This window comes from Zalophus californianus, chromosome 5, assembly GCF_009762305.2.
Source record: "Zalophus californianus isolate mZalCal1 chromosome 5, mZalCal1.pri.v2, whole genome shotgun sequence".
Taxonomy (NCBI): domain Eukaryota; kingdom Metazoa; phylum Chordata; class Mammalia; order Carnivora; family Otariidae; genus Zalophus; species Zalophus californianus.
This window is the reverse complement of record NC_045599.1, coordinates 23,724,250-23,738,621: the sequence shown is the minus strand read 5'-3', so window position 1 is coordinate 23,738,621 and position 14,372 is coordinate 23,724,250. Positions and strand designations below refer to the sequence as shown.

Sequence of the window (14,372 nt, the reverse complement as noted above, 5' to 3'; positions counted from 1 at the left end):
AATGAACAGAATGTTAGAATTCCGAGGAACTGCAACCCACCCCCCCGCATTGTTCAGCTTGAGATTTTCTTATTGTTGAATAATATCAAATAATGACTCAGATGCCTGAAGACACTGATTTTTTTTATTTTAATGTTGTATTTAGCTCAAATACCCCATTCTTAAAAGGTACACCTTTGTGCGAAACAAGGAACATGCTATAATCAAAGTAAAATGCCATATTAGTTACATGATTGAACACATTTCTTTGTACGATGAGCCCTAATTCACTAGATAGAAAAAAGACTGAAGTAAATGTTTCTCAAAAAATAGGTTTTTAGAGACAAAGACAAATCAAGTGGAAGTAAAAAACTGACTTGGAATTTCTTCAGGAAGTTAGTATACTTGTGATCAGTTAAAGATAAAGAATATTCAAGGTTTTTAAATTGAAATAGTATTTATATGCCATCATGAAACTTATTTCAAATTGTGTGGAGGCATCTTCCTAACTTCATATTTTTCACAACTTGTTGGAATCATCTTCTCATAAAGCATATGTTGTCACAATTCAGGTGATAAGGCATCAGTTAACAATAAAAATAAACGAGCTAAGACTACAAATATGAAAAACCATACCATGTTTCTCCTTCAACTTGGAATGCAATTTCATTTTGTACGAGGCAGAAAACAATGTGGCAGAAGAGAAACTGTCCAAAATCAACGCAGGGTGATTTCATGTGACAAGCAGAATGGGGGTGGCAAGAGTAGGTGTGAGAAGCTTACTGCTTTTAGTCAAAAACTAAACTGTGACTGAATAAGAAGTGAGAAAAGAAGTTGGAAAGACTAAATTTTAGATCAAAATCCCCACTTATGCTTTTCCATACATATTAACATACTTTAGGGGCATAAACCATGTTCATGATGGAGCAAAATTAGCATTACAGAAGAGTGAAGCCGGTAAGTAATAGCAAGATGCCAAAGAGGATGTGCAATAGCCCTTTAAGAATGGCACAGATATTTTAACCTTAATGGTTATGTTATGAAGAAGTTATATGTACTTAAGATTTTTATGGTATAGCTCTCTGGTATTACAAGCCCAGAGAAACACTTTCAGAACATATCCTTTTGTGAAATAATGGAATGTCCTAGGGTGTTTATAGCCTCTAGGGGGCCAAGATTAAACATAAGGCATTCTGGCTTGAAGTTAACTCTTTAAGGAATCTAATAAAAAAATCTGTTTAGTCATAAGAAATGGTTTTCTAAGCCCACAGAGAAATATTTTTATCAATATAGAGCTATGTTTTATTTGAAACAACATTTAATTGAAGGAAATAAAGATATATTCTCTGGCTCCATTTAACTATAAACATTAAAAAGATAAATACACACTATTCTAAAGATGAGTCTCAGACAATGAAATGTAAAACTCCCTCACAGGGAGAAGAAGAATCATTGAAATTAAAATTGCTTTAATGTTTGAATATAAAAGATGGTACTAAAACAAAAAGCAAAAAGAAACAGAACTACCAATTCTGCTAAGACACAGGATGAAAGGGAACTATTTAAACTTTTGTTGTTGTTGTTGTAACAGTGAGGACTTTCTAGTTACTAAAAACATACCTACAACAAAGAAAGTGTAACTATATTCTATTCTATTCTAACAGCCAAGTTTGAAAAAAATAATTCTGTAAATTACAGTATTTAAAATACACATTTCATTCTTGCTAGAAAATTAGTTCATTTTCTAGAGAATATTTTAATAAAAATTTCAACATGTGGGTTATCTGGCTCAAAATATCAGGACTCTTATGTATACCTGGGCCAGGCAGTTAAAATAAACATGCAAGGAGAGCTTGGTGTTTGAAATAGGACATGAAGGGGACTGAAGACTGCTGGCCTCGGCTAAAGGCATCAAAAAACAAAAACAGAAAATTTTAAAACACTCTATGAGCCAAACGATGTTTAAGAGCCATATGCAGCCTCCCAAGCTGCCAGATTGTAGCTCAGATAACTAGGAAAACAGTAGCCAAGACAGAGCTCTACCAAAAAAGTCAGTAGATGCCAATAAATTCTCACACTCATAGAGTGAATAAAATAGAATGATTTTTCACGAACATGCTTCAGTTAGTAACTTTACTTATACAATTTGAGGTATAAATGAATACAAAAGCAACCCATCAAGTGTGTTGATTATTAACATCTTCCATATGTCCTTAGAATCTAGATGTTTCTATCTCCAAGTAGCAAAGGGAGAATCCTAATTCTGACTGCCCAATGGTCTCAGGCACACAGAGAACCAGTCCATCTGAGGCTCACCAGCAATCAAAGGCCTCTTAACTCAGAAGAGGTCAAGTGATTCCTGGGCCCTAAATGTGATCTGGGCACACATCCTGTGAACTCTTGCAATATTGGGACTGGCCTGTCATAAGCATGTTAATTTACTGAGAACTTGATGAAAAGCAGTGTCTATTAAAATGCATTTGTAATCTATTTTATATACCATTAAATACAGAAGGGAGAAAGTACAAGGGGAAGAGATGACAGAGAAACAAAGCAAGAAGCTCACAGGCAAGGCATATTGTCCCAGACCACCAGGACCTTACCCTGGGAAGGAAGTGAAGCTATCCATTATTTCCCAAAAAAAGTGAGCAACATCAGAAAGAAGTTCCAGTTACTTGAGAGACAAGTTCCTGGGTATTCATACAAGATGACTGCAGGATGAGATACTACTAACTTCCTTTCCTACTAAAAATTCCAGAGAAACTCAGAAAAGGGGGCTATTGTTCTGCCAACTGATCTAGAAATCTATGCAGTAATTTTTTTAATATAGAGTCTGATTTGTTTGGTATTCCTTAAACGTGTATATTAGATAATCACTTGTTAATATTTTCCACACTATCTCAAGATAAGCTATTAATATGGTGTTCAAAGACAGAAGCAAATGTTTGTAATGCATCATTTAAACATACAGACTTCCATGTTTTATAATATGTTCTACTGACATGGATTCAATACCCAACAATACCAAAACATAAAAGTTTCTCGTTCTATGCCAAAAAAACTTAAACTTGGATTCTTTAACTGAAAAGAATTCAGCTTATTTTTAGTTTGCCTCTTTTGATATATAGACAAATCACTCATTACTAATAGCTACTAAATGAAGTAAAATATGGATGAATCCCTGTTATATTTAATATAGTACACGATCTATTCAGCGACAATTATGACAATAATAGCTAACACCTATTGACAATATACTATGTGCCAAACACTATATTAAGGGCTTTACATAGATCATTTCAGCAATTCACTTCATCTTCTTCAAAAAGTATGTGGTAGACACAGTTATAATATCCAATTTCAGCTTAATTAAACAAGGCTCAATTACAAAAGACAATAGAACTCAAACCCAGGTTTAAGTTTACCCTCTCTCTTTCTCAATTATGCTTAATTGTATATACAAAGAAAGTACACTTTCATAAGCAGCAAAGAATTCTAGGAGATTTCTAGGTTTTATAAAAACAATAATTTATAATAAAGAAAACCTACCTACTCTATATAGTTTATTTGTCCAATTCTCTTCCTGAAAGATCTACAAGTCTATTTATCATTTTTAAAAGGTAAGTTCCATCATGAATGTTTCACATATTCAAACTCAAAAATCATGAACAGTGCTCTTAACTCTGCTAGAATTTTTACTAGAGGAAAAGCCAAACAGAACCCTGAAATCCATGAAAGGTACAGATAAAGGAAATTCAAGATTTTAAGAGAATTCCATCACAGAGTTCTTTCAAAAGAAGTATGAAAACAAAGTTAAGGATCAGTTTCACAGCTTGTTGTACGACCAGATGTAAAATCCCTGACCTTTACTGAGGATGCCAATGTACAGAATAGATTACTTTTTTCCATATAATGTGAACAGTAGTATAGAATTGACATCATTTGAACTAACCTAAAATCCAAACTAGAAAATCCTAGTTTGGCCGTGATCCAATTGACCTAACCACGTATCTCATAAAACAGAGAACATCCTAATATTAAAATGCTTAAATTATAACTTTACTGTATATTTATCTTTACTGAATTTATTGAAAGATGCTGTTTAATATGTCCCTTGCTAATGAAATTTTCCATCATTCCTTTAATCAGCAATGATCGTGCCTCGGATAAACCTCATTGGCTACAATACTGCTATTGTGCAAAGCTCCCATCATTCCTTTAAATAAGACTTTGAGACTTTGTATTACCAAATGATTCCTCTAAAATAAGTACTGTTTAAATACTCCTTAAAAACTGAACTTCCAAAACAAAGTAAATTGTATATAATTGTTTAGCCTAAGAAAGTTAACAGTACAACTTCAGAAAATAATATTTTCTATTGCTAGGGGAAAAAGGTAGAAATGATTTCCTTCATATAGATTGTGAAGTCAGTGATATGCTAGTATGAGTCTAAACTCAAATGTATTTTGAAAATTTAATGAAAATACTGTGATCATGAAGTTACATCTTGTAAGATCTGGAATCCCTTGGTTTGTTCTTTTATGTCAGTTTATGGTAAGATCTAAGACTCCACTCATATTAATACAGAGTGTGCACATCTATGAGAATTCCCCTCACTCTAATCAGAACAAAAGCCTATACTTAAAATAAATATTAAATCAATTCTTCTGCATGTAGGTTACTGAGCATATTTCACTCTCTTGGAACATAAATGAGTACACAACTAGGTGAAGACTGTATCACAGCAAAATCAATGAAAACTTGAAGAGAAGGATTTAAACAAAAGGTTAAAACTTCCTATGTGATGTTAAGGCAATAAAGTACCAAATAAAACATAATAAATTGCCATCTTTATTTTTAAATATGGTTAATTTTGTTTACTTACCCGCACAGAGCCAATGTCTCCAAAATAATATCTTCATACAAAGTCAACCTAATGTGCTTTCTGTACTATTTATTTTTTGCCTTCCAGTTAGTTTTATATTAAATAAACACAAATATGTTTGTTATTCTAAAATACCTATTTTTAAATATAATGTTCTTGCATAAATTTTTACTCTATAGGGTAGTCATAGTTTAACAAAAGACAAATTACTATTTTATTATCAAAAGGAATGAAGTATATAATAATTTTAAATCTGCATAGTACATAGTACAAATAAATGGTTACTGATAATTTTTACTTTCTGTAATAGAAGAAATATTCCCCCAAAGTGTAAATACTACAAAGTATAAAAAATAAAGCAAAATTAAGTAAAGTGGGATTAAACTTCCAAAAGAAGAATGATTAGGACTGTGTAATCTTGAGGTATCATGACTTTACAAGGGACATATTTTCATTTTTCTTCTGTACCAGGAGACATGAAAAATTTGAAAAGATAAATGAGTTACATTATAATTTACAAATGTGTGCATTGGATAGTTGAAGTGTATCAAACCCCAAACACTTGAAAACCAAACTTCTGAAAAGTGCAGTACACTATTTAAATGTTAAATCCAATTTTTACTAAGATTATCTTTTAGGAAAACTATTTTAAATAAAATTGTATTTCATTTCAAAACAAATTTCTGAAGGAAAAAAAAAAATCCCAGAGTGTTTCATAAAACTATCACAATAAAAGAACAGTTTGTAACTCAGATTATGTAAGTAATGGCTGCTTTTCAGGAAATGGAATAAGAGAAGACAGAGACCAATTTTAAGCAATCAATCATAATTTAAATAGTTACTTAACATCTTCATAACTACTTCTCTTTTCTCAGGTAACTAATTCCCTTTATTTTGTAAATAAATCTATCATAAATGATACATTATGAGTTATTTCTTCCTATGCTTTAAAAAAGTAACATGCTAAATTTCCAAATGAAAATCTTCCAAGAAACTTTAGATTTTAAGTATTTGGAAACAAAGAGATGCACTTATATACCTAACAAAACACCAACAGCAACAACCAACAAAGTACCAAATGTTAAAAGCAACAACCCAAGAGAATACAATTAGTCCTCTCGTTAGAGACAGGAAATGGATAAGCATGTATATAAACACTAATAAAGCAAATAGAGGGGAAATAGCATCTTCCAGAGATGTGACTGGATACAGGGGCTGCTGCTTAAAGCTAAAGGTCATGCTAATAAAAAAGACCTCCAACAGGCCTCAGCTTTGTGAAGAAAGTTACCTGCCGCAATCACCCTTGTGTCCATACCTGGTTGCTTCTATCATTCTCAAGCAAATAAAAAGATGTTGAGAGAATAAACAAAATCACTGTCCCAGGCTATAAATTGGCACGCGCCCGTAATATGTGAACATTTTCATCACAGACTATCTTACCTCGTAAGACCAGACACACTGAGTCCCACCAAAGCGTCGAACACATCTGCCTACTTCAACGTCCTCATGAGTTGTGTACATTTCTCTGAGGCATTCACCAATATGTGGCACCATTCTCCTGAGAACCTCTCGACTGAAGATCATGCCAGGTCCTCCCATACAGAAGTTCTCTCCAGGCTCCAGCCCCAGTTTTCCAAGTTCTTCAATATTCCCCAGGCCAGTCTGACCCAGGTAGAGAGGCTTACTGCTATTCAGTGATCGAAGAAACTCTTCTAACTTATCACCTACAAAGAGAAAGGCAACAATCAATCCTCTTGCTAATTTCATAATTATTTAGAACATACAAAGTAAGGGAAAGACCTTCCAACATTGGGTGCAAACTCCCCCAAAGTCATAATACAACTGAAAGGAAGAAAAACCTCTCTGAATATTCTATTATTTTAAAACTACTAATTTTTCAGTTACTAATTAAATCATAATAAAATGTTATCAACCTTCTAGTCAAGATCACTGAAAAGCCTTAAGAAGTCTAACAATCATTAGACTTTTTTTTGTAAAAGGTGAGATAACAAGGAGAATAATGACAAATTTATTAGCATGTTTGAAGTAATGATAACATTTTCAGAAAATAAGTTATATGTAGCATTGACTGGCAGACTGTTGATATTCAATAAATATTTTTCCTGATAATTTAGTTGTGTTTTGTCCTTAACTAAACTTCACATTACTAAACAGTCACATACAACCCAAAAGTTGAGAAAGAGAGGGTATTAAAGTCATCGTGGAATTTAACTTTAGAAAGCACCTTTTCAGAAAAAATAAATATTTCTTAAAAAATTAAGTAACTGGTTTCCTGATAGTACGTGAGTTCATCAAGAAAAATGATTTAAAGGTAAAATTCTGTAGCTAAAAGAGTTTGAACACATTAGATATTCTACAAAGTGATACAGTGAGGTAGTCACCTTCTTTATATTCCTAGTCAGAATATTTACTATCATTGTTTGATGAGCTCGGCACCTGCAGTCATTTCTCTTGATCCCATGCCTCGCCCCTTGGATCTCAATGAGTTTTGGATATTATCGGGTTCTTAATACAAAATGCATATTCATTCTTAATAGAAATGGAAAGACTACAACGCTTCAATGTTCTGAAGGACAATCTTTCAGTGCATTAAGAGAAATGACAGAAATATATGCTATTAAGGCATTTTAGAAATTCTTTGCAAAGTGTGGCAAACTTCTGCGAGGAAACCTTTGTGATTTTAGTGAGACACAGAAGACAAGGGGACTATAAGATAAGCGATCTATCAGTTACAGGTATAGATACCTATACATCTTCAATCTAGTAGTCATCAGATATGCAATCATCTATTTTTGTATCAAATTATCAATGGAATGATTTCACTCTACCTAACGTAACCCCAAGAAATCTCTAGTTATTAGTCTACACAAACTCCCTGAGCCAAAATGGGACAGATCTTGTTTGTTTCTCCTTGAGTCAGGTGAAAGACTACCTGGGTCAGGAGAAAGCAATGAGGCTACAAGGAGAGAGGTATACACTAGGAAGACCTGCCTCCCTTTGACCAATCCATCTCCATATCCGCAACGGGCGGGACTGGAAAGATTTACTCCCGCTCTTAGAACTTTTCTCTGCTGAGTTTAGAAATCTCTGGCCAGAGCCACACACACTCAAGGTGAAGGACCGCGCCTCTTTTAAAACTGACAAAGTTTTCTCCTCCTGTGGCTGCGCGTGGTTTTGGGAAGGACTTCCAGGCTCTGCTTATCGCCGCAGCCACTAAAATAGATTGGAAAGGATCCACACTAGTATCTACAGCTTGGGGCTCCTGGGGTCTGGATCATTCAGGGCGCTGTCCCCTTCTTCTCTACCACCAATTCCTAAAAATACACTCATCCGCTCCGGGTTTTACAAAGGTGTGGCGGGCGGGCGGGTGTTAAGGGCCGACCTAGTGCTGCAACTGTAGTGGCTGGAAGGAGGTGAGCGCTGGAGCGGTGTGGGGGTGCTCAAGGACTCCCAGCGCGTGGTGGGTCGTGAGAGAGGGAAGGGGACGGTCCGGAACAGCGAAAATGTTTCCTTAATCTCACCAGTTCCGAAACTGCGTTACATCCAATTACAACAAAAGGACTGTGGAAGAAAGCTAGAACACCCATCTCCAGACCGGCTCTCGCCCGCTTCCTCGGTCTTCCCTTCCTTCACCGAGGACACGCCCCTCTGGATAGCTGTGGGAAACTACCACCACCCGGGTCTTTCAGAGCAGGGCAGAGTAGGAATAGCCTTCGGTTAAGCCTCAAGCCCCTTTCCTCGCTGTTCCCACACAGTAAAGAGTAGGGGCAAGCTCTGGGCGGAAATGAGAACAGCAAGAGTGAGCAAGGAGAATAAAGCCGGTCAGGTGTGAGGAGGGTCCAGACCGCAGAAGAGGAGGAGCGGGCTAGGAATGGTGGTTGGATGCTAAGGGTGGGGACGGCGGGGTGGGGGCTGCAGGAGCCCTGAGCAAGTGCTGGCAGAGAAGCAGAGAGGGGCTGGGCAGGGATTAGGGCTGGCTGCAGAGAAGGGGTGGGGGGCAGGGGCAGGGGTGGGCAGGCGGGACAGCCGGCGCTGGGAGGTCACCTTTGATGTAGACGTCGTCGTCGGCGCGCATAAACCACTCATACTTGTCCAGGTAGTGGTCGTGCATGTACTTGATCATCATGAAGGACTTTTTCTGGGGAGGGTAGGAGTCGTCCACCCCCGGTAGCGCGATGACAGGCAGGGGTGGCGGGGGCTGGCTCATCCCGGCGTTGGGGGACTGCTGACTGGAAAAAAACTCCACGCGGCCGGGGATGAAGCGCGCCCAGGTCCGCTGCGCCGCCAGCGCGCGGCTGCCCAGGTACTTCTGCGCGGTCATCACTCCCACGTACAGGAAATCCCGGGGTCGGGAGCTCGGGGCGGCGGCGCCCCCGTCCCCGCTGCCGTTGTGGCTACTCCCCGGCCGGCCGCTTCTGCGCTGCCCAGCCGCACCCCCGTCCTCCTCCTCCGGCTCCCCTTCCGCCACGGGGGCGCCTGGCAGCCCCGTTGCGCCTTCGGGCTCGCGTCCTCGTCGCCGCTGCTGCAGCGGAGGCGGCTGTTGCCAGGGGCTGCTCCGAAAACTGGTTACCCCGAGCGCTGCCTCTGCCAGCGGCGGCCCCTGGAGCTCCTGGCGCGCGGGGGACGGCGACTGCTCCAGCCGCGGCCGGGGCTGAGGTTCTGGGAGCGGCTGCTGCGCGCCAGCGCCGGGGCCAGCGGCCGAGCGGCCGTAGTAGGAGCAGAGGCTGGAGCCGCGTCTCTTCCTCTCGCTCAGCTCGGCCACTCTAGGGGCGATGAGCCAGGACGCGGCGGTGAAGCCCAGCACCAGCCCCAGTGCCACGCTCATCCATGGGCGGCGGGAGCGCACGGCCATCGCGACTGCCCCCGGCGCGGACGCTAGCTGAGCGGCTGTGGCGCTGCGCGCGGGTCTCCCGGCTCACACCCGCCCCTCCTCCGCCTCAGCGCCCCCAGCCCGGGCCGCTGCCCGCCGCCGAGACGCCGACGCCGGCGCAGGGTCGGAGCGCTCCGGGCGCCTGGCCCACTGCGGGTTGCAGCAGCCGGCCGCGCTCCCCGCTCCGCTCTGGGTCCTCGCTCCGAGCGAGGGTCGGGAGTGAAACTTCTCCCGGCGGTGGCGGCGGCAGCAGCGAGAGGAGCTGCAGGAGGAGGAGGAGGTGGAGCGGCAGCAGCGGCAACGCGTCCGCTCCTAGGCTGCCACCCTGTCACTGGCGCGCCTGGTCCCTCCCTCCTCCCTCCTTCCCGAGCCCCCGCCCTCGCTCTCCGCCTCCCGCTCCCCCCGCCGCCCGGCTCGGGACTGGCCCCGAGGAGGAGCCACAAGCAGTCCCGCTGCCAGCCCGGGAGAAGCGCGACCCGCGCTATTTCCCCGTCACCCGCCCTTGGACGCCTCCAGTCCGCGCCTCGGTCCAGAGCCGGCCTTCTCTCCGGAAGGAAACGATCCCGGTCGGGCCGCCTCCGGCTTCCAGCGCCGACGCCCCCTCGTCCCTCCTCCCACGGCCCTAGCTCTCCGTCCCATTTCCCGTCCCGTCCCGTCCCGCCCCTCTGCCGGCCTCGCAGCCCTCGCGTCCGCGGGCTCCACTACCCTCCTCCCGGCGCGTCGGCTCCACTGACCTCATCGGCGGAGCTCGGGTCCCCGAGCCCCCGGCAGGCGCCCGCAGCTCCCGCCGGCTGGTCTCCCCCGGCCCATAGCGGGTTACGTCCCGGCGTGACCCTCCCCCACTCTGCCCCGCCCAGGTCCGTGCGCGCTCCGCTCTGCTCGTTGGCGGTGCTTTTCGCGTTTGCGGTCCTTTCCGCGTTGCTCCCACCGCAGCTACTCTGAGTCTCCGCTGTCTGCTCCGTGTCCCGCTCACGGCTCGGGAAACCGTTTGTCCCATCCTAGCGCCTCACTTTCCCAACCTTTCTAACTTCCCGGTCCCACCTGCATCCTTCACCACCCGTCTCCAGGCGTACGCAGAAGCACCCCTTTCACTCGGTGTCCTCTGCTAAGAAAATCTCAGAGGCATTGGAAATACTTCCTCTGACAGAACACGGTGAGTGGGGGCTCAATCCCAAAGAACAACAGCAAAAAATCCCATGTTCTCCACCTGTTGAGTTGGGAAGTGTGGGGCTGCCTACTGGTTCCCGCCTCAGCTCTCCTACTGGTCTGTTGTCTAGAAGTGAGAATCCTGAACTATTTTCAGTCTTGGTCAAGACTGAATCAGTAGGACTGGCAGATGATGGAGAAATGTGAACAAATTATAGAGCCAATACCCTGAAGATTCAATTTAAGAAAATCCTCCCCCCCATAAGTGACCTTAATCAGAAAATAAAATAGAAAATATAATATTTATTCTTGCCTATAAACAGTTTTATTTTCTAAGGCAATGACAGGAAATGTTTTACGTGTCCAATTAGGGGAAAATACCTGCAGCGACAGAATCTCAAAGAAAGTTGTATTGGCCAAAATTGCAGAAAGTTACATTAGGAAGAAATTACCTGAAGATGTGTAACATTTTGAGGAAGGGGACATTTAAAAAACTTTCTCTCTAGAAGTTGTGAATCTAACTAATACTTTGAGGTGACTTTGGCCTTCCAAACCCTTTCCTCTTCAAATTTCAGTCTTCTGTTTTGTGCATCAAATGCAAAGGGATGGTACTGAGTAGCATTAGGCAGAAGACTAAATCCAGCCAGGTGCTGGCAGCATCCCTGGAACAGCAGGCCTGCCCAGGGCCCTTGGAGGAGTGGTTCTTTCCACACCAGCCACTGGCTGTGCATGAGCACGTCTGACTAAATGTTTCATCCAGTAGACAATGAAGCTGCTTTTCCATGTCTCCGTCTTGCCCAGAAACACTTGGGAATACAGATTACTGGGCTCTTTCTCAAAGTTTAATTTTAGTTAGAATACAAAACGAATTGGACAATCTCCTGATTTGAAAATACATCCTCCTAGGAATTTTTTTTTAACTTTCTAGAATAGTGCCGCTCAATAGAACTCTCCCTATAATGGAAATTTTATTTATCTGTCTCTTCATTAAGGCAGCCACTAGCCACATATGACTGTTGAGTGCTTGAAATGTGGCTAGTATAATTAAGGAAATGAATTTTCAATTTTATTCCATTCTAATTAATTTTTATTTAAGTAGCCCCATGTGTCTGCCATGTTGGACAACACACTTCCAGAGGAAATTCACAACATGGAGCACTATTACCTATGGTCAAGTGTGAAGAACACCTACACACTAGCATACTCTCTCCTGAAATATCCAACAGGGCTTCATTCTAATGGGTGCCATTCTTTTAGTAGATCTACAAAATCATTAATTCTCATTGGCCTCAAATAACCCACTCATCAACTGTTACAATATTTTGAGATAAAGTTAACTTTATTCATTTATTCAATAAACATGTACTAGAGATTAAGCATGAGGGTGGAAGTCTCTGGACGTGGAAATATCAACAAGATATTCACTGCCACCTATCATGAAGTTTATAGTGCAGTGGGGAAGAAAGACAATAAGCACCACATTACACAATGAATTACAGTGGTGACATATGATATGAAGGGAAAATACTTAGTATTTACAAGAGCATCTAATTTATTCTGGAATTCAGGGAAGGTACTTGGAGACATTGAAATAAAATGAAAAGTATTGAAATGATTTTCCATACTGGCTAAGTGGTCTTGGGAAAATTATTTAAATTGAGCTTTAGATTTCTAATTTGCAAATACATTTCTGTGATGATTTATTAAGATATATAAGTGCTTAGCACAGTGTCTGGTTCATTGTAGGTAATCAGGAAATGTTAATTCTTCTCATTTTCCAAACCTTCATGATAAAATCCCTTAGATAACACTCTTTATTTTTAATGATATTTATCCTCTGATTTATTTAACACATACTTAATTTAGTATCTATCAAAAGCCAAGCACTATTCTAGAGAAACAGCAATAAACAAAACACAGTCCTTGACATCATGGGGGTTATTCTACTAAGGAGAGATTACACATATATACACACACACACACACACACACACACAAAATATAATATGCTAGGTGATACAGGTTTTGAAAAAATAGAGTAGGTATATACAAGTGTTGGGTAAGGCCATCTTAGATTGATTGGTAAGAGAAGTTCTTTCTGATAATTTTAGCACAGAACAGAAAAAAGTGAGGAAACTAACAATAAAGATATCTGAGGGAGGGGCGCCTAGGTGGCTCAGTCGGGTAAGCATCTGCCTTAGGCTCAGGTCATTATTCCAGGGTCCTGGAATGAAGCCCTGTGTGGGGCTCCCTGCTCAGAAGAGGTCTGCTTGTCCCTCTCCTTTTGCCCCTCTCCCCACCTCCCGCTCTCTCTCTCTTGCACTCTCTCTCTCTCTCTCAAATAAATAAAATATTAAAAAAAATCTGAGTAAAGATTTTCTAGGAGAAGAGAATAGCCAACCCAAAGGCTTGAGATATACATGGTTTTATACTGAGGAACAGCAAAGAGGCCAATGGGGGTTGGGAATTGGAAGGAGCTAGGGACTTGCTGGTCATTTAGGCTAGTGCTATCCAACAGAATTAGAATGTGAGCCAGAAATGTAAGACATGCAATTTAACTTTTTTCTTGTAAATAAATTTTTTAAAAAAGAGGTGAAATTAATTTAAATAACATTTTATTCAATATACCCAAAATATTATCATTGCAACTATATATAATATATAAATAATGTTGTAATTTTATGATAACATAAAATCCTGAGAAAATTTACATTCTTTTTATCGGTACTAAGTTTTCCAAATCCATTGTGTATTTTACACATTATAGCACATCTCAGGTCAAACTAGCTAACATTGCAAATGTTCAATAGACTCACAGTATATCTTTTCTTTTAAAAATATTTTTTTTTCCATCAAGGTCATCTTCTGGGTTTTTTTTTATTCTTTTTTTTTTCCTTCTTTCCTTTTTTCCTCTCTCTCCTCCTAATACACATTTTTTTTAGTAAGGGGAATACCATGATGTCGCTCTAGCCCAGCCCCTTTAGACGCGACCCCGGGGCCTGCTGTTAAAACCACTGTAGAATCGAGCGGGAATTGTTGTAATTAGTGGTCCGGGCACAGTATCGGGCTTGTGGGAAACACTGGATATTTTGAGCCTCACAGACATTTGTAAAGTCTTGGTCTTTTGTTCTGAGTGACAATGAAGGTAGAGTAGAGCAGTGGTATGGTTTTTATTTATTTATGTTTTACAAGGACCATTCTAGCTCCGGTGGGAAGAAAAAGCCAGCAAGAGACAAGGGTAGAATCAGGGAAAGCGTTTAAAGCATTATTGAGGTGACCTCCATGACTTCTTCCCACACAGTGTCGGCACCTCTTCCTCATTTGTATTAAGTAGAAGTGTTGAGAAAGTTTTTCCTAAGAGTTTAATGTCATACTTATTGAGATTCCTCTAGCTATTTATCTGGTATTTCCCAAGGTAAGTGCAGTAATTTTCTCATACCCACCTTAATTTTGAAGATACATGAGTTTTCAG

General features: G+C 41.1%; 1 protein-coding gene and 1 non-coding gene across 2 annotated transcripts in view; both read right to left on the bottom strand.

The window, feature by feature from the left end:
• Nucleotides 1–10,061, bottom strand: part of CHSY3 (chondroitin sulfate synthase 3) — a 297,256-nt gene extending 287,195 nt beyond the window's left edge. The window contains exons 1-2 of the mRNA XM_027605835.1: nt 8,930–10,061; nt 6,305–6,588 (exon numbers count right to left, since the gene is read on the bottom strand). Of these exons, the coding sequence (XP_027461636.1) occupies nt 6,305–6,588; nt 8,930–9,737 (1,092 nt within the window). The 5' untranslated portion in view covers nt 9,738–10,061. The remainder of the gene's footprint in view (nt 1–6,304; nt 6,589–8,929) is intronic.
• LOC113929986 lies at nt 4,045–4,185 on the bottom strand. The gene has a single exon (XR_003522374.1). It is a non-coding gene; the product is annotated as a U4 spliceosomal RNA (small nuclear RNA).
• Nucleotides 10,062–14,372: the final 4,311 nt, after the last annotated feature.